Raw genomic sequence first — 21,570 nt, forward strand, 5'->3', positions numbered from 1 at the left:
CATTATAAAAATTAGCCAAAAAAAAAAAAAAAAAAAAAAAAAAGGACTACTAGGTAACTCTGCAAACTCAAATATGAAACTGTACTAAACAAAATATGTGCAAAAGTATACAAGAGTAACTGCATATAGCAAGGTTAAGCCTGAATTAGTTTTAAAGCTTGCCCCGGTGAAACTGAATTCAAAGTTGTCCCGCTGTATTTTTTTTTTCTTTTTTTTTTCTCCTTTCAACTCACCTTGTAAGTCAAATAAAAACAAAATACACAGGGTAAACTTCCAAACGAAGCTGGTACAGGACAAGCACAGAGCAGGACACTCGCTCGGCAGGAGTGCAGCCGCCACTCGCCGAGAGCGCCTCGAGAGTCCTTCGAGAGTAGTGTACGAATTCAGCACTTGACAACTTGACAATGTTCTCGGGGTTGTTCTGTGGGGGGGTTTTTTGTCTGGCTTTTTTTGTTGTTGGGTGGTGGGGTTTTTTCTGTGTTTTTTTTTGTTTGTTTTTGCCTTTTTTTTTTTCCTTTTGAGACAAGCTTGCTTTCTCAGTCAAACCTCTGAGACGAAAGCAGCGTGATTTCACGTCGCAACGTTTTAATGCGTAAAAACCAGCCACCTGGGCCCTCCGAATCGTTCTCTTCTAAGAGTAAGGACTATGGGTGAACCAACAGTCTAGAACTGTGTATAGTTATGTGCAAAACATTCACTAGCACTCTGAATCTCAGGTCTATCGTATGGGCGTAGGAAGTGACAGATGCAGGTAAAGAGCAGTTTCAGGATCCAGCACATCATCTGACATCTACAAAATAGCCAACGGAGTTTAAAATGGCAGGTTCTCCCTAGAAAGTGTATTGAAATGATTAACAAAGTAACAAAATGGGCAGAATCTAACTTTGGTGAAAAGTCTGAACGTTTTCACGTAATGCTCAACAAGCCAAAGTAAGGTACCATCTGTAGCAAAGACTAGATTTAGATTAACTGGTAAGTAGAGACAACTCTTCAAAGATCATAACTGTAAACTGCAAATCTACTTCCAAGTCTCTTACACACCGTTCAGTCCACACAGGCCACGTTCGTTTCGCTGTAAAGACTTCAGCCTGGAAACACTATGAAAAGAAAAAGTTCCTTGAATCGGGTCTTTATAGGAGGAAAGGGTTAGTTGTATTTGTAGACTGGGAGGCTGCCGGCGGGATTCCCGTACTGTGAAGAGGTTGGGTCATTGATCCTGCAATGCTCACGTTCAGCCCCTGGCCCATCCGCGTTATCGAGGCCACGGGGCCCATGGCCGGTAGTGGGGCCATCGCCACGGGCACGGGGGCCATGGAAGACAGAGGTATGGGCTCCATGTTTATCGGCGGCACGGCGCTGAAAGAAGGGCTGGTTCCCATCACGGGACTCGCTCTCATCTGATTCAGGGTGAGCGGCTGAGGCTGATTCACTTGGAAGGGGTTGATTGGAGTCGGGGCTGTAGCAGCGCCTGGTTTCGAGAGAAGAAGGGGGAAGAGGGGAAGAGACCACACTTCCATAAACACAAGGTTTTGGTGATCATCTTTCCTGACGAGGAGCGCGCCCACCGCATGTCCCCACGTGCTCCCAACCCCAAAGCAGCCTGCGGCGGATCCAGCTGGGGTGTAACCAGTGCACAAGTGCAGTTTGTTTCCTCAAACCTTCCAATGCCATGAACATCCCTTCGCTGACCAACCGCTTCCACTTCTCAAAGTGGAAGAGAGAGAGTCTCTGGATTTAGTTACCTGGAACGTGCCTAACCATGACACCCAGATCACTAACTTTATTTATTTTTTTTTAACACTACTTCAAATTTGCGTTACGGAAGAACTGCGGGCTCTCTGTACTCCTCCACTCCAAATGGGGCTACTGCAGATTTGTACATTTGCTTCAAGATCTCATCCAGTCAACTCCATTAAGAAGATGCCCATGTTTCTGGCACTGAGCTTTGACAAGAATTCATAAAGTAAACAAGCTGTTGCGGAATTACAGCGGCGCTTGAAAAAGCAGAGAGTAACTTTCCCAGCGTTTGAGGTTCTCTGGACTGCTGCCAGCACTACACATTCCTTTTACCGTATATGTACGCCGTTATTTGGATGGCCCAGTGACTCCCTACAAACTTTTTGTAGTAACCGGTAACGGCAGACACACAGACTTCCTCTTGCTAAACACTGCCAAGGCTGTTCAGAATTGCTGGGTTTTTCCTACCCAAGAAGTTTAATAAACTGTCATTTTTTTTCCATTGGAAGAGTGAAGAAACTAATACTGAAATAGGATTTCACGGTATTTTGCTAGACAAACGTCACAGATGTCTCCGTGCATATGAAGAGCTTTTGAAAAGCACATCTTCCACATGCTTAATGTCACCACCTAAATCTGCTCTGTGTAAACGCTCACTTCTAACAGAGGCCAACTAACAGGAGAACTGCTACAATATTTTTTCTTTTTTTCCCCCAAATACACTGAGAGTGGGTTTTGATCAGAACTGTTTTATCACACCAGCCTAACGACAGCCTGACCAGCAACCCACCACAGTACGCTGCAGAGTTTGCTACGTGGGACCTCAGGCTGCAGTCAGAGACGTTCCTGTGCCTGCTGTAGTGCAAGCAAAAGGGGAATTCCTACCTGCTTCCACAAGAACTTGCTACCTGTTACCTTCCCACGGGACTCTCTGGTGACACACACTCACATCTTACCTGTTCTGACAGTCAGTCGGCTTTAGTTCACACATTTTAAATACCCCAAAGCTGCCTTCTAATACAGATTGTTTTGAGAGAGCAAGGGCAAGAGCGGAAAAGAACCTGCTTGAGCAAAGCTCAGGCAGCAGATCAGCTGCAGACGCAAGAGCAGAAACTCGGAGTTTTGAGGGTCTGGCAGTAAAAACCATGATGCCTCGCCCTCCTGCTCTGGGTCATGATCTGTTGGCTGAAGTAATCAAGACAGACAAGGCCAAATCAGCTTATGTCCAATCAAACAGGACTGGGTTATGTGGAGTCTTCCTACAGGAAGGGAAAGATAAAACAGAAAACCGAAGGAAAGCACAGAAACAGACCTGGTGCCAAGAATGGGTTCAGTGAAGTAACGGGTTGAGGTGGCTTAGACACCAGTGAATCCAGGTTCACCAAAGCAGCATTGGGGCCCAAAAAAGATTCCGGGGTTTTCCGAGCCGCGCTTTGTTTGCCTGATGTCATGCTCGAGTGCTGGGAATCAAAGAGATCGGGACTTGTGGTACCGCTATGCTGAGATGGCAAAGTGGAACCTGATTCAGCTGAAACAATACAAAGAGAAAAAACAAAACTTATTAAACTACGAAGTCAAGCGGAGAAAAACCCTGAAGTCTCTAAGAGCAGAAATGTTTTTAAAATCTAGTGTCTGTATTAGGCAGATTTAAACATTCTGGTCCGTGTTAGACCCTGACAGCATGCAAGCAGATCAACGTTCTTTAGAAGAGTGCGAAGCAGCTACGGTTAGAGTTGCAGCGCTCTCCCTGACTTGCCCTGATGGATATTCTCACAGCTATGCTGGAACAGAAGTGTTGAAGGAGTCTCCAAGGAAAAGATATTCAAAAGCCTTGGCTTCTGCCCTTGCACTACCCCACTGCTGCACCCCTCCTAGCTCCATTCCGCCCAGGATGGTGGAACCTTCAAATCAGTCACTATTCTTTCAGGCAGAACCATCCTGAAAGTACATAATGTCAAAGTGCTTCCACATTAAGGTCTGGCAGTTTTTATTTTAGTGACTAATGACCAAATAAAAAAATTAAGTATTCATAAAAGTCTATTTTCTCATCTTCCTACTATTGTTACACATTAGAATTCAAACATTTGAGAACCTCAGTCAACGTTGTTCTGTTTGACTCTTTTGAGCACAAGCCACACTCCAAGCACGTTGGATGCTGTAAATTTAGAAGTCAAACAGGTTTCTGTATCACTGCAACGAAAGGTTACACAGTGAAATTTTATGGCTTCCAATGCAAAAAGTCCATTCCCAAGGAGTTCATGCACAGGCCAAAATATTAACAAGCAGCTTTCACTGCTGCATTATCATCAGCTTTAATCTTTCACTTTTGTTAATTCTTTTTTTAAAATAAAATTCAAGAACAGAGGCACTTTTTGCTGACACTATCACCGAAACTGTCCACATGCTAAGAATTTGATTCATACCTGGCTTTTTGGAAGTTCGAAGTGTGTCAAATTCAGAAAAATCATCTTTAACTGTACCATTCAAATTACTGAAGAGGTCAAAAGATGTACTTCCTGCACAAAACAACAAGACAGCCCTGTCATTAACAGATCTTCAGTTGCATCACGCACCTGATACTACTGAGAGCAAGTTCTAACCCGTTCACATCCCTGAGCAGCCTCTCTGTCAGCAGTTCAGATCAGCCTGAGCGCTCCTACTCTTATCCAGGACCAGAGAGAAGGGGACCATCAGAGAACTGTCCCTTCGCAGGGTTTCAGCCACCTAATTCAGAGCAAAGTGCTTTGAAATCACAGGGTAAGGCACTACACAGATGTGTGGGCAGGCACACACTGCTGCAGAAGAAGAGAACAGCAACGAATTTGCAGCCTAAACTCTGAAGCGTGTTAATCAGCCCTCAAGTAAAACGCAGTTCCAAAGGCAACCGCAGCCCTGCTACGACTTCAGGTGAAGATCTGACTTAGCTTTCCAAGTTAAAAGGCAGAGGAAAGCAATAGAAAAGGTTATCTGTGCCACGTAGAGGTGGGAAGGCCCTCTGAGCTAAAGCACCAGAACTCACCCAGTTTGCAACCAACGAAAACGTAACATTTTCAAAACGCAGACACACCCTTACCTCAAAATGTAGGAAGACAAACCACACCTAAGTGAACAGCAAACACGTTCCCAAAAAGCTTTCAAGTATGGACGGGTTTGTTTTGGTTTTTTGTTTTGTATTAGTTGAAATGTTTTTCTAACTTAGCTTTAGGCTTCCACACGTTTCAAGCAAGGGAAGGGATGGACAAAAAGATAAAAATCGAAAAGGACGAGGGAAGATTGTGCTTCTCACGAAGCACAAAGACCCACCATAGATAAAGAATCATTCTCGTGATGATCCAGTTATTGCTCTTTGCCCAGTGAAAAGCTGATTAGGCATTTTTTTGCAGTACTCGGATTCCTTTGTTTATTATGCACTCAGCTGACTGACTAGCAGAAAATGCATTCAGGATGCATTTAGCCACGGTGCCAACATGAAAATACCAGGTATTAAGATTCATCACGGTTGCATTAGGTACAGAGCACAAACAGACAATTATATCAGCACCTTCTGCCTCGTGCTACACAAGGGCTGAGGGACCGCTTTCACACCCTCAGTCTGAAGTAACAAACCTTCATTTGCACCTCTCAAAGTCTCCTCGGAGCACAGAGCTGCTCGACCTGTCAATCTGCATCTGCAGAGCCATCCATCTGCAGAGCTATTCATCATGATGAAAGGTAAAATTACAGTATCATTCATTTCCAGAAATTAAGCCCTTGTCTAATTAAAGATAAAACCCATTTAAAAACCAAACAGCAGCGGCAGTCATACGTGCCCAGCGCACATCCACGCATACCAAGAAAAGAAAGTCGAAGGGACAGAGCACAAAGCAGCAACATGAATTCGGAGCTCTAAGTTACAACAAATACATCTGAAATAAATATATCCGAAGCTCTTTTCTCCCTGGTAGCCATTACAACTCCCATTCATTCTACAAACTGTTGTGCTCGTAGCTTCTTTTAAGGAAGCAATGCAAGACAATCATTCAGATTTCACCTTCATTACTCAAAACCAAATACAGACACGGCATGAGATCATTTCTCACCAGAAGTAGAGAGAGGTTTGTTTGCAGTTGCTGGTCCCCAAGGATCCACAGAAGATTTTGCTGCAGTAGAAGATGGCTGAGCAGGAGCCCAAGGGTCAACATTTTTGGGCAGAGATTGAGCTGTGGATCCTGCTGGTGCTGCCCAAGGGTCAACGGAAGCAGCTGGTTTGGCACCTGCAAGAAGAGCCAGCAGGAGCACAGGTCAGTAAGTTTCCCTTTGAAAGCTTTCCCTGGAGATTAATCTCTCTTATGAGCTCTTACTGCCAATTAATACCAAACATAAATAGGTGACGCAGTTCAGCATCAGGAATACTGACAAGTCTCAGCATCTGTGCCAGACGTACCGAGTAACAGGCACAAGTGAATCTGCAAGACAGATGAAGAAAAACAAAACTCCCATCTGAAGTGGAATTAAAAAATCTGCAGTTCCAACAAGAAAATTAACTTGCTTTTGTTACAGAGGCTGCCAGCACAACAAAGAGCATCTAACTGACCGTGACCTAAATCACAGGTATATTTATGAACTCAGGGGGAAAAAAGGTTTCTAGAAAGTAGGAAATACACAACCTTAAGACTTGGACAAAGAATAGAAATCTGCAAGATGCCAAGGAAATAGTTTTTAAACTCTTTTAACCATACTGTTATTTTATAAAAGTTTAACAACTAACCTTCCTGAGCTAGTTGTGCTTTTTTAATTCTCATTTGTAAGCCCTCCTCCTGACACAGAGCTAAGCTATCCGCTGATACCCTTTCCTATTTTTCTTTTTAAACCCGGTCCTCGTACGTCCAGGATCCCCCTTTTTATCACAAGATGCTGATGGCTCTGCATTCCTACAAATTCAAGTTACCAAACTGCTACAGGCTGTGCCCAAGGTTAGGGCTCCCCAGAGCAAAGTCACGAATTAAGGAAGTGAAAGGGAGAAACAAACAGAAGGAAACTTGGCTCACTATATACAACTTCCCACCAGTTTTTCCTTCTCCCTCTCCCAACCTACTGATTAACTGCTGTTCAGCTATTCCAGTTTGCAGCGTTGGCCTTTGTTTCATCGACAGGTGGCACGGTCTTGCTACAGCTTCAGTGCAGGAAATGCTAAAATTCTCCACAAGTCCAGCTATTCCCACACCAGTACTTACATTTCCTTTATCCACCCTCAGTGCTGAGTTACGAGCAACAGCACACAAGAAATGCTAATGACAGCACTTCCCATAAACAGAAGCTTTCAAAAACATCTTTTCTTTCACAAAGAGAGGGCACTTGGGAAGACACCTTCCCGCAGCTTCCATTATCTCTACTGAAATGCCAAAGCTCACGCAGGGTTTGAGAAATACAGCTTAATGAGTCACTCTTCTATTAGCAGTCAGATTCATAAATCTGACATCTGCAAGACTATCCTTGGGAGCCAAGTAACCAGCAAGCTGGAACACGGGGTTGTTCTATGGCATTAATAAAGCTGGAAGGCACTGACAGGAAACGCTCCAGATGCAAAGAAAATCTTGTCATTGGATGATGTAGCGAGCACAAGACTTGAAGAAGGTGAATCTTGTTCAGCTTTTAACCATGAAAAAATACAATAAACAGCCTCAGGGTGCAAAAGTTGGACTTTTTCGGATTTTATGTTTGCAGTTTATCACCGAAACAGGAACAGATTTCACGTAGAACAATGAACTGTAGCCGGCCCAGCAGCTATGTAGGTGCCTTTAACGCCTTCCTCCTCCACAATAAGGGGGGAGAATAAAAAAAAAGAAAAGCATGCCATTATTAAACCTGAAAATTTTCATCAGGAATCCGGATGGTGGTGTGCTGAATGCTAATGCAAATGACTTTGAAGCACTTTATAGAAGAGGTCGTAGAATCACCAGCCTAAAGCAAAACTGACAGAACTAAGCTGTCAGTCTTCACAAAAAACCTTTCACTTGCACCGAAACCCACTTGCGCCTCAAAACAAGAAATAAATCCAAAGCCAACAAAAAAATAGATCTGGCTCCAATTCGACAGATGTAGCAATTTTAACACATACTGTGAGGAACCATCAACTTCCTTCTGCAAAGGACGAACTCCTTGGACAGATTTTGGCTAATCTAGAAAACAATACCCATGCAGCAACACGCACACACAACAACAAACACACGAGAAAAGCGGGCTTCATCCCTCATTCCGATGTGAAGCACTAGATCTTTCACTGCACAGATTCCACGAATTTAGCATCAAAAGCTTACGAAACACAGTGAATATTTAAAATGGTAACCCCAATTTTTTCTTTGCTCAGTATAAAAGAATCTCCATTTAAACAGTTTAATCCATCGGTTCTGCTGCTATACACATCCCACTTCATTAGGAGCAATTAAAGCCACGGTGATTCAGATCTGTGGCCTTCCTAAGCTCAGCATCTTGCCTAAATACTGTATTAAATACCAGCAAGGGTTTAAACTCATGACACTGGACATAGCTGACAGGCAAAGCACGAGAATCCCCTCCGTCAGAGGCAACCTGGTTTTGCTGTACAAAGACCACAGGAGCTTTGCTCTTCTCTTTCTTAAAGAGTCAAAATGCACATACGAAAAGCCAGATGCTCAAAGAAGGGGGAACAGAGTGCAGCATCTATTGGCTTCTGCTTGGGAATGAGTCAGGGGAAAAGGAGATCTAGAGTACAGGAAAATCAAAGTGGACCAACATTCTGTCAGTAGCAAGTGTGATGCTGGACGTTGAGAAAGTCTGAAAAAGCTTCACATTAAAAAAAAAGCCAAAGCTTTTAAAGAAGCATTCCTCCCGGCAGTTTCTTCTTACCAAATGATTGCCATGGGTCAGAGGCAGGAGCTGCAACTGTGGATCCTCCCCAGGGATCCGTTTGGTTTGCAACAGCAGGAGGTCCCCAAGGCTCTGTTTTCTGTGGGGCTGGTGCCGACGAGGGCAGGGCATCCATCAGGTCCAACAGAGTGGTGTGCTGAGGGCAGGAATAATCTGAGCTTTAACCAAGAGCATTACCAGCGTGAAGTACAAACCCATCAGAGTGAAGAAGCAATTATTTTTTTTTTCCTTTTACACACCTGCATCGACTAGTAGTTTGAAATTTAACCCACACGGAAGAAGCTTTAAGCTATATAACAAAGCAATCCCAAAAGCATAAAAGAGCTCAGTATTAAGCTATTTTGTGTTACTGTATTTCAGCTTTTGGCACCATAACCAGGAATTTCTTAGTCGAAGGCACTACCTCCTTCTTTTTGGGAATTTTAATTGTGTCTCTGCGACTCTCCTCCAGAGCCATCTGTAATCTCAGATCATCTCCGCGTCTGAGGCGCTCCTCCTGCAAAGGAAATCAACACTGTTGATATAGACCATTAGCCTAGACTGTGCTGCTCGCTGCCTCCAGCCCCCTGGGCAGGACACTGCCAGCGGAGGCCTGGGCAGCCCTTCCCTGCCACCCTAGGAGGGATGCACATCGCCAGGATTATTTGCCCTTAACTCGTACATAACGCAAGCAGGGGGAAAAAAAAATAAATAAATCTGGTGATTTTTGCCTCAAACAGAGGTCAGGAGCATCCCCGACCCTGCAAGGCCAGCGTGACAGCGCAATCACAGCAGCAGGGGTTTTGCTGACTGAAAGTCACCCTCGGATTGTTTTGCTCCTAATGGGAAAGCTACAAATGAAACGTTCTTCCCGAAATTCAGTTACTATGCCGGGAACACCACAGAACTTCAGACAAAGTAAATATCCCATCTCTAAATTACTGCAATGGTTCTGAGCATTCGAATCACCACTGGTGATTTAAACTTTAATTCTCCTGGCTTTTGTCAGCTTCCCTCCACACCTGATGCAACTATTATAAAGCGAATTAATTTGGCCAACTCTACATGTATTTTGTAGGGTTTAAACATCTGTAAACTACCACATTTGTGGTACATTCAACTACTTTAAAATATCTTTGCTTGCATCACACCTTTCAGAAGTTGACTAACTCCCTAGACGGTATTTCTCTTACAATTAGGCTATTTCAACGGAGAGAGTCTGATTCTTATTTTAACTTTATTGCTCAAAAATGACAAAGTTTACCGGGTGACAGTTTCCCTTTCCGAGCACAGAGATACTAACACTTATAAGCTAAACTGGTTACAGGAAACCGCTAAAACATTACAGACACTCAGCAAGGCTGACTTGAATTTTCACTCACAGCTGAGGTTCAGCAACTTCGGTGCAATAAACTTGATCCACAATTACAGCATTTACTCCAAATTCAGAACGAACCTCCTAAGAGCTAACACAGTAATATAACCCATGTGATAGATTAGGAGATGACTTATTTTAAACCAGGTTCTTTATGTATTCTAGCATCTTCTGTCAGGGCATCCTTCTGTTTCAGACAATCTTCCCAAACGAACAGATCATTCAGAATTTCATTGTAGTCAAAATTCACCGACATTTCTTACGCTGGCCCCGTTAACGAAGGTTTTCTGGACTAGTCATGCTTTCACTTCTTTCTAACTGAAAACATCTTCAGTAGGGTGGTGGTTAACATCCTCCCACACAAAGTCTTGTTGCAAAGTGACTGTCATCTTCCACTAGTCTCAACAGCTCAGAGGCTGAAGTTACTTTAAAAAGAAATTTTCAAAAATTATTTTAAAAAAATAAATAAATAAAAGAGCAACATCTTCCGAAATGGCCTTTCTCTCCCCCTCTTCCACCTGGAGCAAAGCCAAGCTGCCATTGAAAAAAAAAACCCCAACCAAAAAAAACAACCCAGCCAGGATTGTAGTCTCAACTATCAAAGGATGGACAGTTTGGAAAACCTACACGGGAACTGACCTGCTCCGCCACCTCCCGGCTCATGGCCAGCGCGAGCTGCAGTTGGAGCTCCTCTTCTCCACTTGTCTGAGGCCGGGCCTGCTCGAGCTCGGAGGAAACTCGAGGGGACGTAGCTATTGGAGACAAAAATCAGCAGATTTAACACACCAAGCAACAAAAAGACGCACCAGGTTTGATTCTTTCTCTGCCCAGGGCCACCAACTTGACGCCCACCATCGAGCTTGCTCAGCTGTCAGAGAGAAAGCTCCGACCCAGGTGAGGTTAGAAAGTCAGGACACAGAAGCAGGGCGAACTCTGCAAGATAGTTCAGTATCTTTAAGGAAAAATGTTCCTGGAAAACCAAGGGGGTTTGTGTTAGTTGGGCTGTAATATCAAGAATTATCCCCAACGAATGCTGGATACCCTGTCTTGACCTATCAGAGCTTCTGGAGGCAGGACACTCACTCAAAAAAACCCAACGCTGCAGAATTAATCTCCCAAGAACACATTGGTTGGTATTTCTTACATCTTTCAATGTCAGTACGGATTTGCTGGGATTTGGCCAATATCAGGGTAAAACTGGATACCACCCACTTTTCTGTAAAATAATACAAGTCTTAATGGGCCAGATAAAGACCTATTCTTAACCACTAGGCAGACTCAGAGACAAACAAGCCAGCTATTCATACTCAAAATTTACAAAAGTACTGTATCATTCTCTGTTAAAAAAAAATAGAAAAAAAAAAAGTTTGATATACAGGTTGCAAGGGTTGGTTGGTTTTGGTTGGTCTTTCTTTGGATGAAGATCTCTGTTAGCTAAAAACTAGCTAGTTGTCTCCCCCACTCCTCCTTGACAGCTAAAATACACAATTCCTCAACACACAAATCTTCTTTTGCTGATGCTTTCACTAGAGCACCATGCAGAAATCCCCAGCCCAATGGCACAACACCAGCAGATTTATCACTTTACAGAAATAAAACATTATTTGAGAGCACTACCTCAGATATTTCTCTTGCATCCAAATCATTTACATAGAAATTTTATCTTACTTTGGCAAGCAAGTTTGTATTTAATGGTAGGACTGATTATTATTTTGGCAAAACATATATTGACATTTGATAAAGAGGGATCCTATTTTTAAATTAGCATGTCAAGCTCAAATAAATCAAGTTTATTCTTACTAGGCGAGCTGGGCATTACCAAACTGTAATTTTAAAAACTACTTTTTCAGTCACTGCTTTAATCCTCCAAATAGGTCCCAGTGTCCCCTTAAGTCTTGGGTCAAAATGACATTACAAAATAGAAAATGCAAGCTTCTCTCTCATCTCGCAGGCCAGAAGGCAGGAGAATCTCCATAAACAGGAAATGACCTTTCCTTTCCACAACATCCAGCGTGTCTGTCATCCCACCCCACTCTGTTCCTAAAGGGACTAATTAATTTATCACCCAGAAACGCAGTGAAGTTAGTCTAAGTGGCAATTTAGCATTTTATGATGCTAAACAGGTTGTTACTGTTAAAAAGAGTGTACTGTAGGAACTGAAATAGGTAAAAAAACAGTTAAAAATGGGATTACTTCATACTGCCTACCATCAAGGAATTTGACTTTCTCAAGAACTGAGTTTATGAACACCTTAAGAAAAACTACATAATAAATGCAGGAGGTTATTGGAAAATTCAAAGATAATGCTACAAAGATGTGTCAGACTAGAGGGGGGGAAAAAAGGGAATATTAAAAAAAAATACTGAGGAGGAAAATGGAATAATACTAAGAAAAATCACTTTATTTGATGACTACCTGCTACTAATTGGGGGCACCAACTGCAGGGGACAGAGATCTAGAGAACTTTTTTTAGTGCTAAAACATACAGTAACTCCCAAGCACTAACTTACACACCTATTACTCATATGAACACCAACTGAATCAAAGCATTCATCACGCACAAATGCAATTCTAGTCATTCAAATCCAAGACAGATTATTTCAAAACAGAATGGACGTGGAAAAGTTTCCTTCAGAGCACAGAGAACATTTTATGTGCTTATCTTGACAGAAAGAAGGTTGAGCCGTTTACAGTCGCTAAACACATCGGGCTTTCAAAAATTATGGAGTGAGAAAAGCTATTTAAGATAAAGGGGCAAGAACTAATGGTATAAACTGGCCATGAATAAATTTGAGATACAAATTGAAAGAAAGAGCTTTCCGGCAGGAATTCTAGCAGGAAAGAGTCACAAGTGGTTTAAAAAGAGAGCTGGATAAGTATAGGAACGGGACCATCCATATGACCAACACGGTCACCTCAGATGGCAACTGGACGGTGAGTCCGGTCTTCTGCTGCTTTAACTGCAGTTGTGGGGAATAACGTGATTTCCTGCACTTTTTGCGCAGGTGTTTGTCCATCTCCGTTGATACAACTACATTCCGTACCAACTAAGAAGCTGACGGCAGCATGACTGTAAAATCACACGAAACAGGGGTTAACTCCACCAATTTTCCTCCCAGTTGCCCACGAATGACTACGACTGCAAAACGCTCACCCATACCCAGCGGTTTTGCCCTAAAAAGCTACAAGGTGCTGGGATTAGCACCCTCCTCCACAGCGGCTCACTTGTCCTCCCGCAGTGTGCCATCACCTCCCGGCCACGCACGGGCAGGGCACGCTCGCTTTGGCTGAGAGCTCCATGAGCTCCCAGCTCCCACCAGAGACCAGCGTTCAGCGGCTCCAGGCCCTGAACGCAGATCACAAGGGGTCTCTCACAGATAGAGCTTATTGCTTTTCATTTTTAGGCTTTGCAGCAATTCCTTCCGCTTGGTTTTATTGACTCTAAAACACACCTCAGAGCTCCTTTTACCAAAAAAAAAAAGTCAAATTGAAATTCTTCCTTGGGCCTCACATTAAAAAACACTGATAAAAATGTTGCTATTTTGCATTTAAACTTCTGCAGTGGTTATAAAACCATCTACATTAAACAGCTGCCAGCACATCTTTTGAAAAAGGATTAAGGGAAATTCAAAACACTGTTCTTGGTAGTAATCTTGTCGTGTTTAGGCCAGCAACTTCATTCCTAAATTCCCACAGCATTAAAACTGCCCTTCTGTGTCGGTCTCATCCCACATCACCGTCTCAGTCGCCAGGATCTAGCATAAAGGTTACTGGCTCAGTAACAGTATCGCTGCCGCACAAAGAATCTCTTATCCCACAGCACATGACAGTTAACTCAGATGTTGATGTAAGATGGGGCTCAATAGATCAATTCTGACCTGCTAAGCCCTGCTTTGTGGCCGCTTGGAGGATTCGGAGATCCCGGCCCCGCCAGGCTGCCCAGAAGCAACCACGTTGGGCATCGGGTTCCGCAGGGAGACGTGTCGCCGGGACGGCTTCTCACCATGGCTCTAGCTGCAGCACGAGGAAATGATTTCTAACCTCGGTTAATCACTAAAGCGGGATTCTGCTCCACCATCTGTCTCCAGTACACACCATGACGTCTTTCATACATATCTTTTGGTAATTTACCATTTTTTTGGCTCTATTACAAGCCCTCTGTAGATGTCTCCAGGCGTGGTTAAGTTACTGAGTTTGCATGTATATACAGTATATGGCTAAAAAGTAGAGTCATTCCCTACCTTAGTGATAAAAATTGGTCCCAGCATAAAAATGGGACTGGGTATTTTCATTCAGGAGTTCTTTTAAAATGTCACTCTAGACTAAGTGCTACGAAAAATAAGCCCCAGCTTTCTAAGGTGCATGTGGCATTCTTAAAAACAGAATTCAGCTCTCAGTCACATTTGTTCAGAAAGAAAAACTGCTCCCTCACTCAGTCATATGCCTACAAAGGTAGACAAAATCAAGGCTGACAGAAAAATTAGAACAATATCAAGGTAAGAACTTAACAACTGATAGCAATTCACTTGGGAACCAAACAGAGATCCCATTTGTTAGTCTTCAAATGAAAGAGTATTGAAATAAATACGGGATACTTTCAAAAAGCCAACCTAACCTCTCAGATTACGAAAGGGCACGTGCAAACCGCCTAATCTAGAAGGAATTGTGTAATCCACCTTTCCACTGGGAATTAAAGAAATCTTTCAAATGCAAGAGGAGAATTAATAGCACCTATTAATGTGACAAGGTAGAGCTGATCAGCCTTACTGTATGATTTCTAATTGCACTGAAGGAGATAGAGCACTTTTGAAATTCATTTAACACTGAACAAATCCTTAAAGCTTGTTTTGGTTAAAGGGCATTTTTTTCTCTTAGGTGATCCCTCCACGCATTTTAGCGGACACAGTTAGACAAATCATTGCAACTAGAGAAGCCCAGTTACACCAACGGCATCGCCCACCTTTACCTGGAGCACCAGAAAAATAAAAGTATAAAATAGGATTAAATCAAGTTATAAAGTGACATCTGACAGATAAAGAAATTTGATAGACTTCTGTATTAACACCTCAAACTACAGAAATTATTCAAGCGTAAAGTGACATCTGACAGATAATACAGAAGTCTATCAAATTTCTTTAACACCTCAAACTACAGAAATTATTCAAGCAGCTCATCCAGATTCACTGCTGGAGGACATGCCATGTATTTCCTATGGTCAAAGGCCAGAGATGTAGTTCAATGTGCAAAGATGTTGAACTGATTATTAAAAATCCCCCACGACTTCAAAAACAGGAGCATTCTGAACTTCCTACAGTGTCAAACCCAAATTAGTAATTCCCCCAAACTATTTTCTACTCTGAGCAAAAGTGGAGACAAAGCTGAAACAGATGAGTGAACACAAACTTGCTGACGCTTCACAAAACCGTTTTTAAATGAGTCAACTTAACGTGAATAATCACTGGGAAATATTAAAACTCATTATTTCAGCTAAAGAAAATCACTCCCAACAATATTTACAGGCAAGGAGAACAGCCTTGGCGTTCCACAAGACCCACCAAAGCCCTTTTCAGTCCATCTTTGGCCAATCTTTTATCAAACGGGCTATGCCCATAACGAGTCCGATCTCTCAGCCAAGCGGCGCACCTCGAGGCAAAATGCTCCTCTCAAATCAGGTCACAGCGCGCACGTCGCCTCGTTCCCTACTCTGCCGCAGTTCTGTAAATGAAATGAGGACGCTCAAACACACCCCAGTCACGCTCTGCCACCACTCCTGAGTGCAAGGCAGCAGATGGCCAAAGGAAAGTACACGCGTACGACCCGAAATAACACAGGTAGGTCCCGGTTTAGGCGTAATAGGATTGGAGCTCTTTAAAAAGCAGGGCTTCTGTAAGCTTGGTTTTAAAACACAAAGGCAGTAACAGGGAGAGGAGAAGCGTTTTCCAGGGATTCTTGGAAGCCGTCACTAATTCAAGCGTGGTGTCTTCGACACGGCTAACCTGCACTCAAGGCAGCTGAGAAAAAAACAAGATAATCCAAGCCCGCAGCCTCCTGCTCCATTTCTTGAGGAGCCCTGCAGGCCAGAGGTGCTCGAGCGCAGCGTTTGGCAGGTGCTCTCTAATCTCTCTGTTACACAGCAGAGGCTGCGGGTGACATTTCTGCCACCCTGACAAGTCCAGTGTAGCAACACAGTAATATTCCTGGGTAAACCTCTGCTGAAGGAATACTTTAAAACGATTGTTCCTAGATGAAGGACTTTGAGATCTATATTAAGAACACCCTACTTTTCCCCATGCAGCCATAAATCCAGAATCCTATTTAAGTGGTCACCGGCAGCTGGAGGTGAAACCAGGCTAGGAACAAGAGGCTGAAGTTTTCAAAACTGACTAAAGTCTAGGATAAAGACAACATTTAGACATAAAACCAGATTAGGGGTGGGCAATTACTCCTCCAAAAGACTCTACATCTTCACCTTATCTTCCTTCCTTTCCCCAGTAGGGTTACTTTCGGTACCAAACAAGAACATTCCCTTCACGTGAAATAAAACCTGGTATCAGATTTCATGCAACTGCATACAATTTACACATTTTCCAAACCAAACAAAAGCTTTTATGTATTTTGTCATGGAATATTTAATAGCTCCTAATCCAAATATCAATTGCCCCTGGCTTAAAGCTGGAAGACAGCCAACTGTCCCCAGTATGTCAGAAATTGCTGACAAGATGGAGATTGGGAGGACCTTGGTTTTTTGCTACAGCATCTCTCTTGGCTTCCATTTACAGATTACGAGCCTAGATGGCAAAACCACACTAATATTTTGACAAATGTTTGCACAGATAGACAGTAATATTCACATGTCGTAATACACTCCCGAGAATTATAGGAGCTTTACAGCAGAGAGATCTTCAGGGCCAACAAAGTTATTAAGGCAAAGCTTTGGAGGAAAGTATTTTAATAAAAACTATGGTGCTTCACCATTTCACTTTTCACAGTTTCTCAAGGATTGTTAGAGATGAAAATACCTGCAAAAAAACAGGGAAAATGTCCGTATTTGCCAGTGTGACCTGTCTGCAGCAGTGAGGGACAATGGTACGTCAGTCAAGAGATCCTTTTCCATCTTGAATTCTCTCACACTATGTGTGCGATATTGGATATTGGTTTTATTTCTTTCAAACAGGAAAAATTTGGGACACAAAGACCAGCAACTCTGCAAGAAAAAACTTTCTGGCTCAGCATCAGATACGAAACCCCATTTCTACACACACCGTCAGACACAAGCCTACACACAGGCTGAAGAAGCTTGAGAAGAGCTGTACTTTGAGCACTGCAATGTTGACAGTCAACGCTCTGCAGTGCAGCTATTCAACATTCTGAAGAAATGGAACAAAAAAAGGGTCCACTGACATCCAATGTTGCACTTTCAGTAACTGACGGAAGGGGGAAGAGATTGCTCACGCACAATCTGGACATATTATCCGCTGGAAGTTACTTGTTCCCCTAGTGATCTGTCCTGGAGAAAGTATTAAAAGCTCTTTCAGCCATCTCAGGCTTTTTTTTCTTCTGCAACAAAGTATCAAAACCGAGGAGATTTTACAGCTAAAGGTAATCTTTTCAAGTAAGGAGGATGCATCCTCGAAATCTCTAATTCCCACCCACTGCGTCTAGAAAGGAACAAAAGTAAAATGCACCAATACCAAAACACTGAGATGAAACATTTCATTTAGCTACGTTGGTAAAAAGGCCGTTACACTCTCTCAAACTTTATTTGTGTATGAATGTTAATAAGACATGCTAAATACTTAGCAAAGAGGGTGGATGCACATTTTTAATAGGCAAATCTCACGCTATAGATTGCGAATCTAAATGCTTCTGATCTCCTCTTCAAAGGCTCAGAGGAAAGAAAGATAATTCTACCAGAACATAGAGTACAGCAACCGCATCTTAAAACTGTTACAAGGAGAGTACTTCCCAGGAGCTAAGCAGAACTGATTTCCACCTACATGTTTTACTGAACACATATTTTCAGAACAAAAGCGGGGTATCGTTATAGAATAAAAGTAAACATGATGGATACAATCTCTTCCCGTTTAAATAATGAAAAACAGCTTTGCCATTAAATGTAGAAGGCACAGGAACAACCTTACATTTACGTAACAGATTAAATTTCTGGATTTTGATGACATTCCTTCCTCGTTTCCTAGGATAAAGGACAAAGCTCTACACAGAGTTTTCCATTATCGGAAGCACTCGGCACAGTTGTTTTGTAAGATGCTGGTTGCTTTGCTATACTCAATTAAACCATATAAGAAACATATTAAAACTTTAAAAGATACAGATCACAAAAACTAACTGTAGTTTTCCTGACAGGTAATTTAAGTCTAGGAGAGCCTACAACAGAGGAAGAATTTAAAGAAAAAAAAAAAAAAAGCAAAAAAAAAAACCCTGAGATTTCTAAAGCTTCTTAGGTACATGCTTAGGTGGGAGGAGAAAAAAAGATTAGGAAATCATTATCTCAACAGCAATCCTGCAAATAGAGATACATAGCAAAGCCACACGCGGGCAAATACGAGTATCCGGTGAATCAACACTTCAGACTGAAGGAATAACCCAACTTGCTTCCTGACATCTAGTCCCCCATCAAAATTCTTCAAGTGTCCAAAGGACAACAACTCAGAAACACACCCTGCATTGCTCAACCCTTGCTGCAAGGAATGGTTTGAAGCCTCTGGTAGCATTTAACATGACAAACACTAGTTACATGCACTAATTAAACTTAGGAGCTGCTGAAGAAATCACCCTGTGGAACAAACGAAAGGTGTGCTCAGCATACCTTAATGGCTATTATTTCAGTCCATCAGTGTCACTTAACCACAACAGTATTTCAAGCTACCTCTTAAATTAAGGATTTTTGTTGTAGTCAGACAGATCTACAGACCTCACAAGAAAAAATGTTATTGGTGTGGCAACAATGTACATGTTCTTCTTTGAAAAGTCACACTGAATCCATGCTCAAGTATGGTTATTACAGAAAAACTAAGATGTTTGGTTTTCCACTGCTAGGTAAGAGACAAGATGAAAATTCTCATACCTGGAGACTTTCACGCACTTTTTTTGAGCTCTGCCTCCTAAACATATTTCATTTGGGGAAAAAAAAAAAAATATTCCCACTCTTCTCCATAGTTTTAAATGGTCAGAGATTTTCTCCATCCTAGTTTGATTTCTCCTACTGCCTTTCACAGAAAATGTCTGTCCGTGTCAGGGGTACTGACACCATTCTCATATCTATAACTCGAGAAGCACTTTGGGACTCAGGACATGACAAACTGAACATTCTTAAAACCGGTGCTCAATCGATTCACCACACGGGCTCAGTTCCAGTCCTCCCCACACTATAAGCATTCAAAGATTTTCCTTCAGAATTAGACCACAACCACTGACATTCCAGCCAAAGCAGCTTTCATCAGATCATGACTTATATTAAGAAGGATTTAGTGCCGAATCAAGCCTCTTCCTAACATGACAGGGAGTTCCCCCAAGCAGTGCTATAAAAAAATCCATTCTCCCCACATCATTGTCATATTTTTTTAAGAATGAAATATAGTATTTAATACTGATACTTGCATACCAAACGCTGACAGTTAAACGCTTAAACGCAGACATATTCAAAGTGTTACTACTCTTAAGAACTGCTGAGCAAGCAATAAAGGAAATTAAATACCAAAACTCTTTCCAAAATAAAATAGTAGCAACATAAAGGAGCAAAATGATCCAGAAAATAGTAGGATTTTTTTTTAACTTGAATTGCACTTCACAAAAACAACTTGACAGAACAACTTTTGAAGCACTCCTTTTAAAACTAGAGACAAATTAAACAAAAAAAATCCATTCACAACCTCCCTACTGAGGTCAGGGGCCTATCACATCAAACACTGGAACAGGTTCACAAAAGCAGCTTCACAATGCTACCTTTGGGAACTGACAATAAACAACTGCTTTTTAAATTGATTTACGTCAATACACGCAACCTTTCCAAAACAAACGTTTAACCAGTCATTTGAAGAGACATTAGTGCCACAGCAGACTTACAAAGGCGCAGCCACTGCAAAAAGCCCCTTGCAGGCAGCATATTCACCCTCCGAGCGGACACCATCTACTCTTATGTCTAAGAGCAAATCAAAATACAAAATCTCTTAAAAGCAAAGGAAGAACTTCTTTCACGTGCTTGTACTTACAGCCATGGTAAGATGCTGGGGATCCTCCAGACTTGCCGTATTCTTGCTCCGAGTAGCTGGTGGATAAGTTCGGCTGACTGGAGCCTCGGCCGAAGGTGATCTGATTGCTCCCCACTCCAGTGGCCACCTGAGCCATCCGTTCTTTGGTCTTCAGGGCTTGGGCCCTCTCTGTCTTGAGTCGCTCGTCATCTTTCAGAAGAGACACCAGCTGCTTGGATTTCTCTCTCACATTGATGCCCTGGTCTTTACCATCTCGGTCAATATACTGAAAATCTTTCAACGTCTGGATAGCAAAAATATTCTCTTTGCACTGCTGCGCCACCCTCTCAGAACCAGTTTTAATCAGGTAATCTAACAGAGTAAGGGCCTTGTAGACGTGTCGCCAGTTCTTGCCATGGTCGTTGAGTCGTTTCCAGATCATGCTCATAATTTCAGAAAAGGCCACAACATTGTAAGTCAGATCTGCTATTTCAGTCATTAATGAACTGGAGGGACCCCAGGGGTCATTAGAGGTCGCTTCTCGAACTTTTATTTCGGCCTCCGAATAATTGTTCACAATGTTCTTCATTTGCCGCCTAATAGACGAAGTCGTCATGTTTATTTCCCTTTTTAACAAGACAGATTCCAGAACACAAACAAAAAAGGGCTATATTTGCTCTTCTATGAACGTTTCTGAACTGCAAAGGCTCTGGATCAGTGGCTTATTTGTAACGCGTTCCACTACAATCATTTCCTCTCTTCAAGAGAATCACACGAGAAAATGAAAATCATGACCTGAGTAAGGAAAGAAAACAAAGCGTGTTAGTTGTGTCTTTAATTATTCCTACAAGGAAAGCAATCTACATATACTTCCAAGAAATTCTGCTAAAGTTAACTCTTGAATCTTTTCCTTGAATTTCTTCAGGACATCTGAAGGAACACTTGCCTTTCTCACAAGTAATATTAACCACTGAAGAATAAAAAGCTGAACTGCTGACCAGGACAAAAGCAAAAAGACATCCATGCTGATGCGAATGCAAACTTTTAAAAGCCAATCAGAAACAAATCCAAGATACGCTTCACAGATTTCGTTTCCAAAAAGGTAAAACCTACCTAGAATTTTTAATTACAGAAATTACAATGGCAGCTCACAGAGCTGGGGTGGAGCTACACAAGAAAAGGGGCCGTTAGCTTCCCTCTAACAGCTGACAACTGCATTGTTGTAGGAATCTGCACACTGAGAGAAAAGCAAACTTACTAAAAATTAACCAAGCTATTTCTGAAACCTCAGGTAAGCTTAAAGCATGCTTAATTTCCAGACAGAGATCTTGAACGGTGCTCTGCATTCAGCTGAAGCCCAGGGAAGAGAAAGGAGCACCAGAACGA

General features: G+C 42.3%; 1 protein-coding gene across 3 annotated transcripts; it reads right to left on the bottom strand.

Annotated features, from left to right (window-relative positions):
- Positions 1-512: 512 nt before the first annotated feature.
- Positions 513-20,984, bottom strand: EPN2 (epsin 2). Of its 3 annotated transcripts, none has more exons than XM_009864537.1 (8): positions 20,206-20,976; positions 10,616-10,728; positions 9,021-9,118; positions 8,602-8,780; positions 5,817-5,990; positions 4,161-4,253; positions 3,050-3,265; positions 513-1,468 (listed from the first exon to the last, which is right to left on the bottom strand). In XM_009864537.1, the coding sequence occupies exons 1-8, from the start codon at positions 20,798-20,800 to the stop codon at positions 1,131-1,133; spliced, it is 1,806 nt and encodes a 601-aa protein (XP_009862839.1). In that variant the 5' UTR covers positions 20,801-20,976; the 3' UTR covers positions 513-1,130. The 3 variants fall into 3 exon arrangements, with proteins under 3 accessions (XP_009862839.1, XP_009862841.1, XP_009862840.1); XM_009864538.1 differs by having other exon boundaries at positions 1,103-1,468; positions 8,602-8,758; positions 9,026-9,118; positions 20,206-20,984; XM_009864539.1 differs by lacking the exon at positions 4,161-4,253 and having other exon boundaries at positions 8,602-8,758; positions 9,026-9,118.
- Between the last annotated feature and the right edge of the window lie 586 nt (positions 20,985-21,570).

This window comes from Apaloderma vittatum, unplaced genomic scaffold (assembly GCF_000703405.1).
Source record: "Apaloderma vittatum isolate BGI_N311 unplaced genomic scaffold, ASM70340v1 scaffold14332, whole genome shotgun sequence".
NCBI classification, from domain to species: Eukaryota; Metazoa; Chordata; class Aves; order Trogoniformes; family Trogonidae; genus Apaloderma; species Apaloderma vittatum.

Bases quoted from the DNA above. Each gene is read 5' to 3' on its own strand.
- EPN2 (XM_009864537.1), bottom strand. From the start codon at position 20,800: ATGACGACTTCGTCTATTAGGCGGCAAATGAAGAACATTGTGAACAAT. The intron at 8,781-9,020 runs GCCTTCGACTAA...TCTTGGTTAAAG, and splicing joins CCCAAAAAGAAGGAGGTAGT to CTCAGATTATTCCTGCCCTC. The intron at 5,991-8,601 runs GTAAGAAGAAAC...CTCTTCTTGCAG, and splicing joins TGACCCATGGCAATCATTTG to GTGCCAAACCAGCTGCTTCC.